Source organism: Myzus persicae, unplaced genomic scaffold, assembly GCF_001856785.1.
Source record: "Myzus persicae strain clone G006 unplaced genomic scaffold, MPER_G0061.0, whole genome shotgun sequence".
Taxonomy (NCBI): Eukaryota; Metazoa; Arthropoda; class Insecta; order Hemiptera; family Aphididae; genus Myzus; species Myzus persicae.
Genome location: NW_019101569.1, coordinates 657,758 through 670,191, shown reverse-complemented (window position 1 = coordinate 670,191; position 12,434 = coordinate 657,758). Strand labels below are relative to the sequence as shown.

The 12,434-nt window shown below is 30.2% G+C and overlaps 1 protein-coding gene across 3 annotated transcripts in view; it reads right to left on the bottom strand.

Moving 5' to 3' along the window:
• LOC111029625 (MAGUK p55 subfamily member 5) overlaps positions 1-12,434 on the bottom strand; it is a 60,815-nt gene that overhangs the window by 10,386 nt on the left and 37,995 nt on the right. For all 3 annotated transcript variants that reach the window (XM_022308707.1, XM_022308708.1, XM_022308709.1), the window contains 2 exons: positions 10,373-10,619; positions 4,688-4,855 (listed from right to left, as the gene is read on the bottom strand). In XM_022308707.1, coding sequence (XP_022164399.1) covers positions 4,688-4,855; positions 10,373-10,619 — 415 coding nt within the window. The remainder of the gene's footprint in view (positions 1-4,687; positions 4,856-10,372; positions 10,620-12,434) is intronic.

The following is a 12,434-nucleotide window of genomic DNA, read 5'->3' as shown; positions in this document are numbered from 1 at the left end:
AGTAGAAAAGAAAAGTTTGCGTATCACTACTGCAGGATACTTCTCAAATGGTATTTTAGGTATACACGTAAGAATGTCATTAATCAGAATTTGAATGCATTCATTATTAAAAGAAAAAAATAGGGGAGAACATGGTTGTTGAATCACCCTGTATACATATATTACCGCCGCTGTAGCATATCGTAGTCCCTGTAACACTTTAAAAGTCACCTGTGTAATATTGTCGCGACGACAGCGTCTGTTTAGTGTGTATACAATATTATATACGATATACCTATCGAAAGGTCGAACGTACAGAGTGAAGTGAAAAAAATACATAATATAATTTTCTAAATCGAATATTTTGCATCACTCGCAAATAAACGACGTCGCACGTCGACGAGAAAAATGCGCATATGATGCAGTACCGCAAATCGACACAAGGAGAAAGAGATAAGGTGAGAGAGAGAGAGTGAGTGAGAAAAGAGAAAAATGTTTTTTTTTCTTTTAATGTTTCATTTGGAAATCATCTTATGTTTCACCTAGGATGATTATTTGTGCACGAATCATAAAATACGACAAGAAAAAAAATTGTTGAGAATACAGACGACGAAAACGACAGATATAAGTATATAAGAAACTAAATATACTATAAAGTAACGTAATATTTTTCCCGCAAAGAAATCCGATCAGTCAAATACACCATTATATACAACCATATAGGTAATATACGATGTAAAATATAAAATATTGCACCGCGGAGTGATCCGATTTATAGGTGTGCTAATTTTCGATGTCAACTTTTTCAAAAATTTAAAAAAAATAATGAAGCCCGTCTTTTGAAGAATGTACGACAAATTTCTTCAAAAAAAAGAAGAAATTAAGTTTTTATGAAATCAAAGTTTATAATTAAAACATCTATAAAAAAAACCCACTATGTATATAGGTAATGATAAAAAAACAGTATGTCTGTAAAAATGTGGTGTTGCAAGAACTCAACGATCACATGAGAAAATTAAGTCAACAATAAATTATAAAAGTCATTATGTGAATGGATCACTCTGTACCCACGAGTCAGCGATCGTCGTCGGGATCGGTTCTACCACGGATGAAAAGGGTTTCCCGAACTATTTGTGCCACATACGAACACTGGAACAGACCTGTGAGTAAGTAAGGTTCGTTTGTATATTATAACGCCATCACAACGATCCGATGACTATGCAACGACGGCGGGTAAAGTATATTCAGGAACGCCGACCAATGACCATTATTATTATTATTATTATTATTATTATTATTATTACCGTGGACCACCGACCGACCGCCAATATAATATTCTTACACTAGTGCAGATCGCGATCTTTTTTCCCACGTTCGAGAAATTCGTGAGACCCGTTTGTCATTGATATAATATATGGGTATTTGGTAACCGCATTAAGCATTTTTTTTTTCGAACTCAAAAGATGATTTTCATTTACCACTTCATGCGCCGCTGCCGTCGTCGTTTACGAAAAACTGAATATTATGCGTCAGTATATAATATAATATAAAATATCATCGTCGATTCTACTGTGTATAGATAACTAGAATCGTCGTGTCAGAATGCTTATGAAAAAAAATTGATAAGTTATATTATAAAACCTGTATTATTATTAAACACAATATTATATATAATATACAGAATTATCATTTAACAACTGACATAATATTATTATTTAAGTATTGTGTCATCTTACTATAGCGGCTACATAATGTATAATAATATTATGGAAAATATATAAACAAATATTTTTCGTTATTTTTAAACGTCTGCTGCTGCTATAGTGACAATCGAAATTTTCTTCCCCTCGTTTTATTTTATGAGTAGCGCATTGTCGAATCTTGTTCGTATTTTTTTCGTTCTAGACGCACATAAATATAGTGTCATATTCAGAATGTAATTTTATATTATTTTTGTTAAGTTACGAAAAAAAACAAAAATGAACGTACCAGTGTACCCGTGTTGTACTAAAGTATATTATTGAATTTTTCGTACCTAATCCAGTATTCACAACGAAATAAACGTCGTATAATATAATAACAGTATATATATATAAGTTTATCGTTGGAAGGTACACGCGTTCTTGCCCTTGAATAAATATTTTATACTTTATTTTTTGCACGAAATATAGAGACGATTTTTAATGGTGCATACTACATACTATATAATACTCGTCGGCATGTGGTATACGCATATGTATAATACACAGCAACAGCGATTATTATTATTATATAATATAACAAATGGATAAAATGTATAGATTCTATTAATATTGTTATTTTATAATATGAAGCCATTGTCTGCGGCGAAGACAAAATATTATTTTAGTGTCATAAGACATATTATTATTATTATTATTTGATGACGAAAAATTTTTTTTTTAAATATCCATAAATCTTCAAGGAAATAATTACAATTTAATATAATCTAGGTAAATCTATTACATATATATATAATATATATTGTACATAGGTGCTGAAGAATGTTCGGGTCGAATATGAACGTATATATGCGATCATCAGCTGCAGTAGGTAAATACGTATATATACATGAGTGTGTGTAGGTATCGTTTATTATATAGTCCCCCTTCGCCACCCCCCACCCGTAACGGTTTGGTGTAGATATACGGTGGAATGCGAAGGTCATGCTGAGAGAGATACCTGCAGTATATACGCGGCATCGTGTAGGTATAATAAACACGGTGCACAATGCCAGTAGTCGTGTGTGCTGTACCTACAGCTACAGTGTTCCCGAAAAAGAAAAAAAACAGTATAATATTATAATAATATTATAATCAATCTGTCCGTGTCATTCGTACCGTTCCGGAACAATTAACCGGCGCGAATTTTACGGGATCGCGTGGCACCGAGTGTGGAGAGGAATAAAGGATAATACACTGTTGTACATGAGCGTCGAGCGATAATAATGTAATATAATACCATCTCCGTCGGGGTAACTCGCAAAACCGTAGTAAAAACAACGAATGAAATAGCATAATACGAATAATTACAAATTGAATATTACAATATTGACAACGGACGTCCGGAAGTAATGTAACTCAATGGTGTCCCGATGCAAAAAAATTCTATTTAGACGTTAAAAAGTGTAAATCTCCGATAAATATTAAATATTATTTAAATATACGTGTTACAGGCCATATCAGACATCAGTGTATGTCCATAATTATTAGATATTCTCAAATTCAGGACATTTAAGTTCTGTGTGTAAAATGTAGGTGAATGTTTATTTTTTCATTTTTGATTTTCTCAAACTTCTGTTTTATTTGAAAAGTGTCATTTTTTTTGTTTTTGTTTTGTTTTAGCCCCCCCCCCCCCTTACCCACCCACCCTGGTACATTCGAAATGTTCTGAGTTCAGAAAAATGTTGAGTTCCTGCCCTGAAATTTGAAAGATTGGATAGTAGGCCGTCAAACGGTGGTAAATTGTTTAATGTTTTGATGTTCATATAACAACTTTAGATACATAAATACTTATATAGTGGTATTAAAGTCGTAGAGGGCCTTCGTTTAATAATAATTGATAAACGAATGTATTTATATTATTCATTTTAAACTATGGTTTCATTATTTTACGTTAATACTTTTATGTTAGTCATCGCGTCTTATTATAAGCATTATTGATTTGTCTACATTTTATTTCCGCATAAACAAGTATTGATATAGAGTTGTAACTTTGTAGCTGCTTGTTGGCACCTTAAATATTTCGACACCTTAGACGGGGATCAATAATTTAAAACGTAATCATAGAGAAACTTTTTTGTTTTTGAGATATATGGACATTACTCATTGATGACTGAAATGAACAATATGCGTATTGCAGATTCGGAGGTCATGAAATGCAATAAATATTCTTAAAATATGTCAAGACTCAGTACCTACTATATTATTATACATAGTATAGTTTAAGTGTAGTATTCTCAATATGTTGTTTAACATGAAGTTATCGGTGAGAAAATAATTTTTAGGGATGGTTAAAACTCCACCATCGTTGAACATAACTTAAAATGACGACACTCAGTAATGATAACAGAAAAATACTAAACAGAATATATTTTAAATCGTTCGCGCATAGTTAAGTTTAATCATAATGCCCCATATTCATGACGACCACTGCCAAATACTGGCGAACTGAAAACAGTGAAAACGAGTGAGCTAATACATTTTAAGATAAATTCAAACTTTAAAAAGGCGTCGTTTTTAACCCCGAATTATAGCTACGAAATAATTTACCTATAAATACTCTGTGTTAATGAATTGGAAAGTCAGTACTAACTATAAATAGTATTAATCCTATAACTCAGGACTTAATGCGAATATTTTGTAGCAATAAAATTCCGTATCTTTTATGACTATTATATTTTAATGTAGTAACTAATAAGATTATAATGTATAATATATTCGTGTATTGTGTTTAAAAATAGTTTTGTCTGAAATCGAAAAAGGATAGTTTCGGATCGAATTTGTATCGTATCATTAAGAGTGAGGTCAGGAATGTGGGGGGTTGTCGTTTATACAGACATATGGGCTATAGGGTGTCTCCGTTAATACATGTCATCGTCTCATATACGATATATCGTGTAATACTATAATATATTCAAGTGGGTCGTATTGTAACCTAAGTGGTTATCTCATAAAGTCATAACATTTACCTGGTATTTCTTGATGCTCTCCAACTGTTCCTTAGTGGGCTCAGTGGACGATATGGTAACGATCGTGTTGTTGTTGATACTGGCCTGGTGAAGCTGCTGTTTGATCACATCTGACCGGGGCGGTGGAGGTGGCGGAGCCGCGTGTCTCTCCGGTACTGCAGAACCGTTCTAAAAAAATAAGTATGATACAATAATTATAAAAATATTATGTTTTGCATGAAAGAAATTTGTCAAAAAGTGTACCAATGTTAAGACGAAGCGGAAAATATTAACTACATCGAGCAAAAATGACAGAAAATAAAATGAAAACGCTGCGGAGTCGAGAAAGTGAATTCGGTTGAATACTTCGAATGCATTATATTATATTTATATTATATGAACTAATGGTCATTGTAACCTATGGGGTTTGACCTGTAGGAATCGATCTGGAGAAAGGCACGACTTACGAGATACTTTATGGAGTCGTTGGTATAATAAACCATAATATACAACATCTTGCATCAAACCCATTATACGGTTATATAAATAATTATTAATAATAAGCAAATAAAATGAACAATTGAAAATTCGAAAATGTTCACTTAATGGTATTAAAAATTATTAACTGACAAATTCGAAATACGATACTGGGACGATTAAAACAATGAACTTATCATACTTAACTCATACCTACTGTTTCCAAGAACTATGAGATTAATTCAACCGTTTTATTTATTTATTGTCATATCGTTATATGTTACTGAATTAATTTGATGTAACTTTATAATATTAATGTCCATTACGTGATACTTGAGTAAAATAAAATTAAAAATAATTTTATTTTACTGATTTTCTTGTTCGAACACGAATAAAAACAATATATAATAAATATCAAATGTCTACTAATTTTATTTGAGAATTTAATACTAAATTGTTGATGTAATATCTTCAAATAATGTAGCTACCAAAATGCAGACATAATCTAAACGGATATATATAGAAACTAAACACTAAAATAAAAATACCATCAAAATTGAAATGTTTTATGCTCATAGCCATTAAAATAACTCGTGAAGTTAAGTATCTTTTAACATTTTTTTTTCAGTTCCTAAATACTTGTCTAAAATTTGAAAAAGAATTACTATAAAATAGTTAATATGTACCTATGTACAATATATAATTTTATGTAGGTGGACAAGTTAAAATTAACTCCGATGAGTATTTATTATAAAATACTAAAGTTAAATCGTCTATGTTTATGAACTATGCATGCTGTGTATAGCTTTATAAATAAAATGACAGAATGACATCAATTTAATATATTTGATACATTTTTTATTTATTTCAGTTGTGTACATTATGCTATACATATTACGTATATTGTATTGCATTATTACTGAAATAATTATAAAAGTCTAAAATCGATCAAACCACTATTTATACATTGTATTAATGAATAATAACGAATCATGATTTAAATAGTTATAAAAAAATCAGGTACTTATATAATGTAAAACTATAAATATAATATTATGTGTTCGAACTGATTACATTTGTTAAATATTTAAAACTTTCAGCAACTCTGTCCACAAAATGTAATGTTCCAGAACGTGATCAAAATACCGTAATGAGCTATAACAACTCGAAATCACATACTTTGCATTTTTTAATTACAAAAATATGGCTTAACATATGAAAAAAATATTTCATACCTACCGCATAATAACTTATATGAATATTAATTAAATATGTATTTATTTTCGAGTAAGTACTTAAAAATTAATTTACACAAAGATAGTTTTAAAACATAATATGTACGCCTATACACTCGAATTTAATAGCACAGGTGAACATCAATAATAATTATTCAATTAAGTGGGTAATTGAAACACCTAAACCTACTCAACATTTTAATACACGAATATTGCAGATTGGTTGTCTAAAAATACCAAACAAGAGGTTTAAAACATATTTACATAGTACTAACATGGTCCTCAACACAAAAACACTAATGAATGTGTATTCAAATGTACCTACTTGATTAATTTATCAGTGTAATGTTCAAATTAAAAAACAATAATTATTTTATCATATTATAATTTGAAAAACAAACGATTAATGTTATATAAAATCGAAGCTTAAAAAATAGTATAGAAAACAAAAATTGAGATATTATTGCATTAATCTACCGCTATAATCTAAATGCGAAAAAGCGAAACACGATTTAAATTGTTTATTAAACTATATAGGTATTGTTTCGATGTCTTAAATACAAATTAATAAATTATGAAGTAAAGACAATAACTATATAATAAGTATATTTCTTGAAACTCATTCTTACCTATAGGCTATAGTGTTTATATCTAAAAAATATATAATGTAATTAAGTACGCGTCTCGTAGTGCTACTGTAGATTCGTATTTTTTGAATATTTAAATTATTTTAAACATTATAAGGTAATAATTTGATATTTATAATAAAATTAATAAGAATAACAGGTGTGAAATTTAAACACGTCTCATTATATTTTACTTACTATACTTCATCGAATTAAAAAGACAGTTTTTAAATTTACATTAATTTTCCATGAAAAATACGTCACACCTAAATGTGCACTGTCTGCGTGGGTAGTGGGTACATTAGGCGCAATTCCACCTTAATGCGTTTTTTATTATTAAAAATACTGCACACCAGCAAAAAACCTAAGAGAAGATGTTTCTGAGAAAAAACAACTGCGGTGTTCGGATGAGAACAAATTTTTAAATTTATAAAAAATTGTGTAATATCAATAACGATTTAACTACATAGGTAGCGGTAATATAAAATGTGCTTAAGAACAATAGTTATTAATTATCGTTCCAATATGCTATAAAATAATAATACTCGAAAACGTACAACTATTTTGGAGACTTAGGAACTATTTGAATAGTCCAAGACCTAACCTAGCCAATCACCGCCTCTGGGTTGATGAATTTCATCTTACACCGAAACCGAGTACTTGAACAGCCGCCACGTGAAAATGTGACCTTTTGTCCGGACGCCTCGGCCAACCATGAAGTATCAATCTGCTATGACTGCAGCGAACGAATATTACAAATAATTTCGAATAATAATAATTAATAATTATATGTTGGAAAAAATAATAAAGTCGTGAGTAGGCCATATTATATTATCTGTGTAATAAACAGTGCCCGTTGCATAAAGCATTTGCATATAATTTGTTTCGGAAGGTATAGGAGAAATCTGATTAGATAAATTGGTTTCGGATTTCTAATTTTAAAATGTTTAAAACATATTTCAACTTTTTATGCTAAAAATTAACGTTCTAACTTGAATTGTATAGGTTTTTTTATTGCATACTGACATACAGCTGTATTACAACTTAAAACTAATCTATCTTTTTATCGTTTTTACATTATGTTTCAGTTGAAACACAATATTACGACAAATTATGATTTTTCACTTCAGAAAATCTGGACATATTTTGATGTAAACACAAAAAACTGGAGACAGATTCGACGAATTCTTAAAAACCGACGTAAATCCAATATTGCTAAAATTGGTACCTATTTTTCTTTATGTTTACATCAAAATTACGTGTATGTAAAAATTAAGAAAGGAAATCATGATTGAAAAAATAATTGTGTTCTCAAGTATTCGATTGGTTTGTTTTTTAAATATATTTGTGAACATTTTAGATTCTAAGCGGAATGATGAGTATAATATTTAATGATTTAACAATGATGTGTTTTTATTTTTCGTGTCTGTTTACACGATCAGTAATCGACAAAATACTTCGATTTTCAACTTTGCGGTAGTTTCTGTTGGCAAATCGGATGTAGTGAGTACTTTTGATAGGTCGAAGATTCAAAGTATTTTTCAAAAGCGTCAAATTATAAAGTTTTTAATTTTATAGCTAAGGATTGAAAACTAAAAACAAGGTATCTCGTAACTCGTAAGTCATACTGTAAACAAATAATATAAAAAGTATATAAACGCTGCACCTTTTTTTTTATAGATATTTTAAGTTCAAATTTGGACGATTTTACTATATTAAATATTTAAACTAAGAATAACAATTTTAATTATTTTATTGTAATTTAAAAATATTATTCGAGGGTGCTTGAAACTTTTTAAATATATTATTATACTTTATACACATTATGACATTTTCTAATGCAATGTTTTCTACAAAAATTTATTTAACCTACTACTCTATCACTTACTAATAGTAAAATAAATTACTTTAATAGCAATAATATCATAAAATATACTCAGTAATATAGACTGTGCAGACCGTCTTCGCTGAGAATCGTTTTTTCATAAACAATGATATTTTATACCCTTGAATTCAAATTTAACACATCTATTGCAGTGATCTACGCGACACCTACAACTTTCCACCAGTGCAGTACCTTGTTGCCTGTCTATTATTTCTATTTACTTCACTGTAATCGAAAATAATTTTAAATCAAGTTCAACTGCTTTTTCAACCCACGTATTATTGCAAATTTTACTTCGTTCCCATATACATTTACTGATGGCGAGCATATTTCGATCGAATGAAATAATTTATTTTAATCTCAAGTCTGCAGTCTAAATAAATCGCATACACCTATTTAAACGAGTATCTCAAATACTATTGAGGGCATTAATTGCCAAGTCCAGAATTTATGGACAATTGCATTAATACATTAATATAATGCAGTCAAAGTGAGAGATTGAACTATAGTAAATCGTAGGCGTCTAATTTATATGTCTTTATGTAGGTACCTGGACTAAGACAAGGGAATGTGCTCTCCCCCACACTTTTCAACTTGGCATTAGAAAGAGTAAAATAATAAGAGGAACGCAAAACAATAATAGGAAATAGACGTGATCGGAAACAATATTTCGCTCGCTTACGCGAAAAACATTGTCATCCTAGGAGAATCCAAAAGAGATTTGATGACAATCAAGCTTAAACTATTAAAAACCAATTTTTTTAAAATGGGACCAACAATTTATGAAAATAAAACAAAATATATGATTATAACGAGAAAGCCGATAACTACACGCGAAACTTCAGGATTGGACTAATTTGAACAAATCGAAGGTTTCAAATATATTTGGAGTTCAATAAAACCAAAGAAATATTATACATAATGAAATAAAACTAAGACTTGCTTCATAACAACTAGATGGTATCATGCAATGATAAGCACATTTACATCAAGGCTACTATCACGAGAAACAAAAATGAAGCTTTTAATAGTCTACCTACATCCTATTGTTATATGTATACCTGTAAAACCTGGGTAACAATGAAAGGCCATGAATTAAGACTAATATTCTCATGAAATTTTTTAAGAAAGACATTTGGTCCTACCCTAAACTCGGAATGACTAAGTTATGAAAGAAGGAAACACGAAGACTGAAAAGATTGAAAACAATTGCAATAGAACAAACATCCAAAAGTGTCTGAAAGCTAAAATAATAGAGTGGGCCGGTCATAACATTTTAATCAAAAATCACAGAGGGAAAAGGTCAAGAGGTAGGCCCGCTAGCGATACGTTGATTTGATAGAGTAAACAAAGATCTAAAAAGTCTATAGGAACGACAAAAATTGAAGATACTAATGATCGATAAAGTTGAAGAGACGAAGTGTTGGAAGTGGCAAAAAGCCTTAATGGCTTGTGAGCCAAAAATAAATAAATAAATGTGTACCTGTTGTGTTCCGGGTGTGCGGTTCGCCCTGGACGGCGGTGGGTACCTCGGCGGCGTCTTGTTACGGGCGATAAACGAATCCGGAACATCGACGGCCATCTCGCGGTGTGGCCCGTTGTCCAGCGCGCTCATCATGATCATCGTGTCCAGCGTTTCGCCTGTCACGTCTTCGACGGCTCGCTTTTTTTCCAGCGTACCGACTTCGCTACCCACGCGAACCAATCCCCCGCCACTTCTACGACGAGACCTGCAAATCAAACAAACACAGTTTAGCATAATATTATACATATTATTATATTCACTATAGAATGGTGGGCTGCAAGCTAAAATGAAAAAAATAACTCGAGTTCAGTTAGCTAAATTATAAAAATACGATATATTTAACACTATCAGAAGTTTATGACAGGAATATAATATCAAATTGGCTCAGTTAAAAATAAGTCAATCAATATTTGTTTAAATCATCCCCTGCAGGGAGTAGTCAGACATAATATAAAGTGGTTGTTCAACTTCCAATTTTTTTTCATTTAATGATTACTAAAATAGATTTTGTTAAATAAGTATTACATGGTAAGTACTATTCCTTCTTATTCCTCTCTAGCTGTGGTGGTTTTGACAATCATACGTTTGTGTCAACTAAATTATTATAAAATCAAGGAGTGATAAGAATCACCTCATATGAAAATATTTTATTTGTTTATTTATATTTAAAGACATTGGACATACATGTGATTAAACGAAATTGATATCATTTAATTAGTTTAAACTATATAGTTATAGTTATTGGTGTATAGATATATCATATATACAACAATATATCTAATCATTTTTACAAATATATTATTTTATATATTAAAAGATTTAACAACTAGGTAGGTAGTTAATTGTTATGTAAAAAGTTTAAAAAATTACTTTTTCAATTATAATTTAACTATGTCGTCCTTTGGTATACAAATAACATTATATAATATCTGCATATGCCATCGAAAATGGACACGTTCAGTGGCAATTCCAACCCGGCATTCATTCGCTTACCATAGTCCATAAGACGATGTCTTATACATAACATTACGTTACATTGTTCATACATAATACATATGCTAAAAGCATGAATATGAAGATATTCTATGATTCAAAAATAAAAATTAATATAATATTTTAATAATTGTAAAACTATAATAAATTACTACGTCGAGGTATAGGTATCGGGTTTAATAGTTTAATTTATTTTACTAGATATATTATCGCGTTGTGTAATTACTGTAAAATTAAAAGTGGTAAATTAGTTAAGTTAACTAAGTTAAAAATGAAAACGTTTTTATAAAAGATTTTTCTTAGAATTTGTTCTCTTCAGTAGTAGGTATTTTTCTGGCTACGGCCTTGTTGGTGCGTACGGTGATGAAGCGACATGGGCATTTTCCCACTACAAGCAAGTTTTTATATTAATTTATTTTATGTTTTTATATATGCAATATGCATGTATAGCATTTATATGATTTTAATATATTCAATAAAAATTCTTATATTTTAATAATCAGATGTAGCTACTGACAACTTTTTTAAGTACCTGCATACACTGCATGTTATATAATTAATAATTGAAAAAGTTTGATTAGGAGTTATTAAGTAACTATTAAAAATAAATATATTTTTAGAATTATTTTTTTTTTTTTTATTCATCGTGAAAATTGTACTCAGATACACCATCGAGCTTGAGGACAAATGAAATATGTCAACACGGTAAAAACGATAACTGTAGTCAAACGTCAATATGCAAACTAAATATTTTAGAAACCCGATGAGAAAATGTTGTTGGAATTCGGACGGATCCGATAAAAACAAAATACACCGTCAAGAAAATAATAAAACCCTAATTACGACGACGAGGTCGGAGATAATGCGCCGTCTGCTGACAACTGCCACAGCTAAGTGCTTACCGGTGGGGGCCTCGAACGTTTGCGGTCAGACTTAAAAATATTATTTTCTCTTATTGGTATATAAATACGTCAATATAATATTATTATAGCTTGAGAAATTTTCGGTTTTGCTGTCGTTCACCATT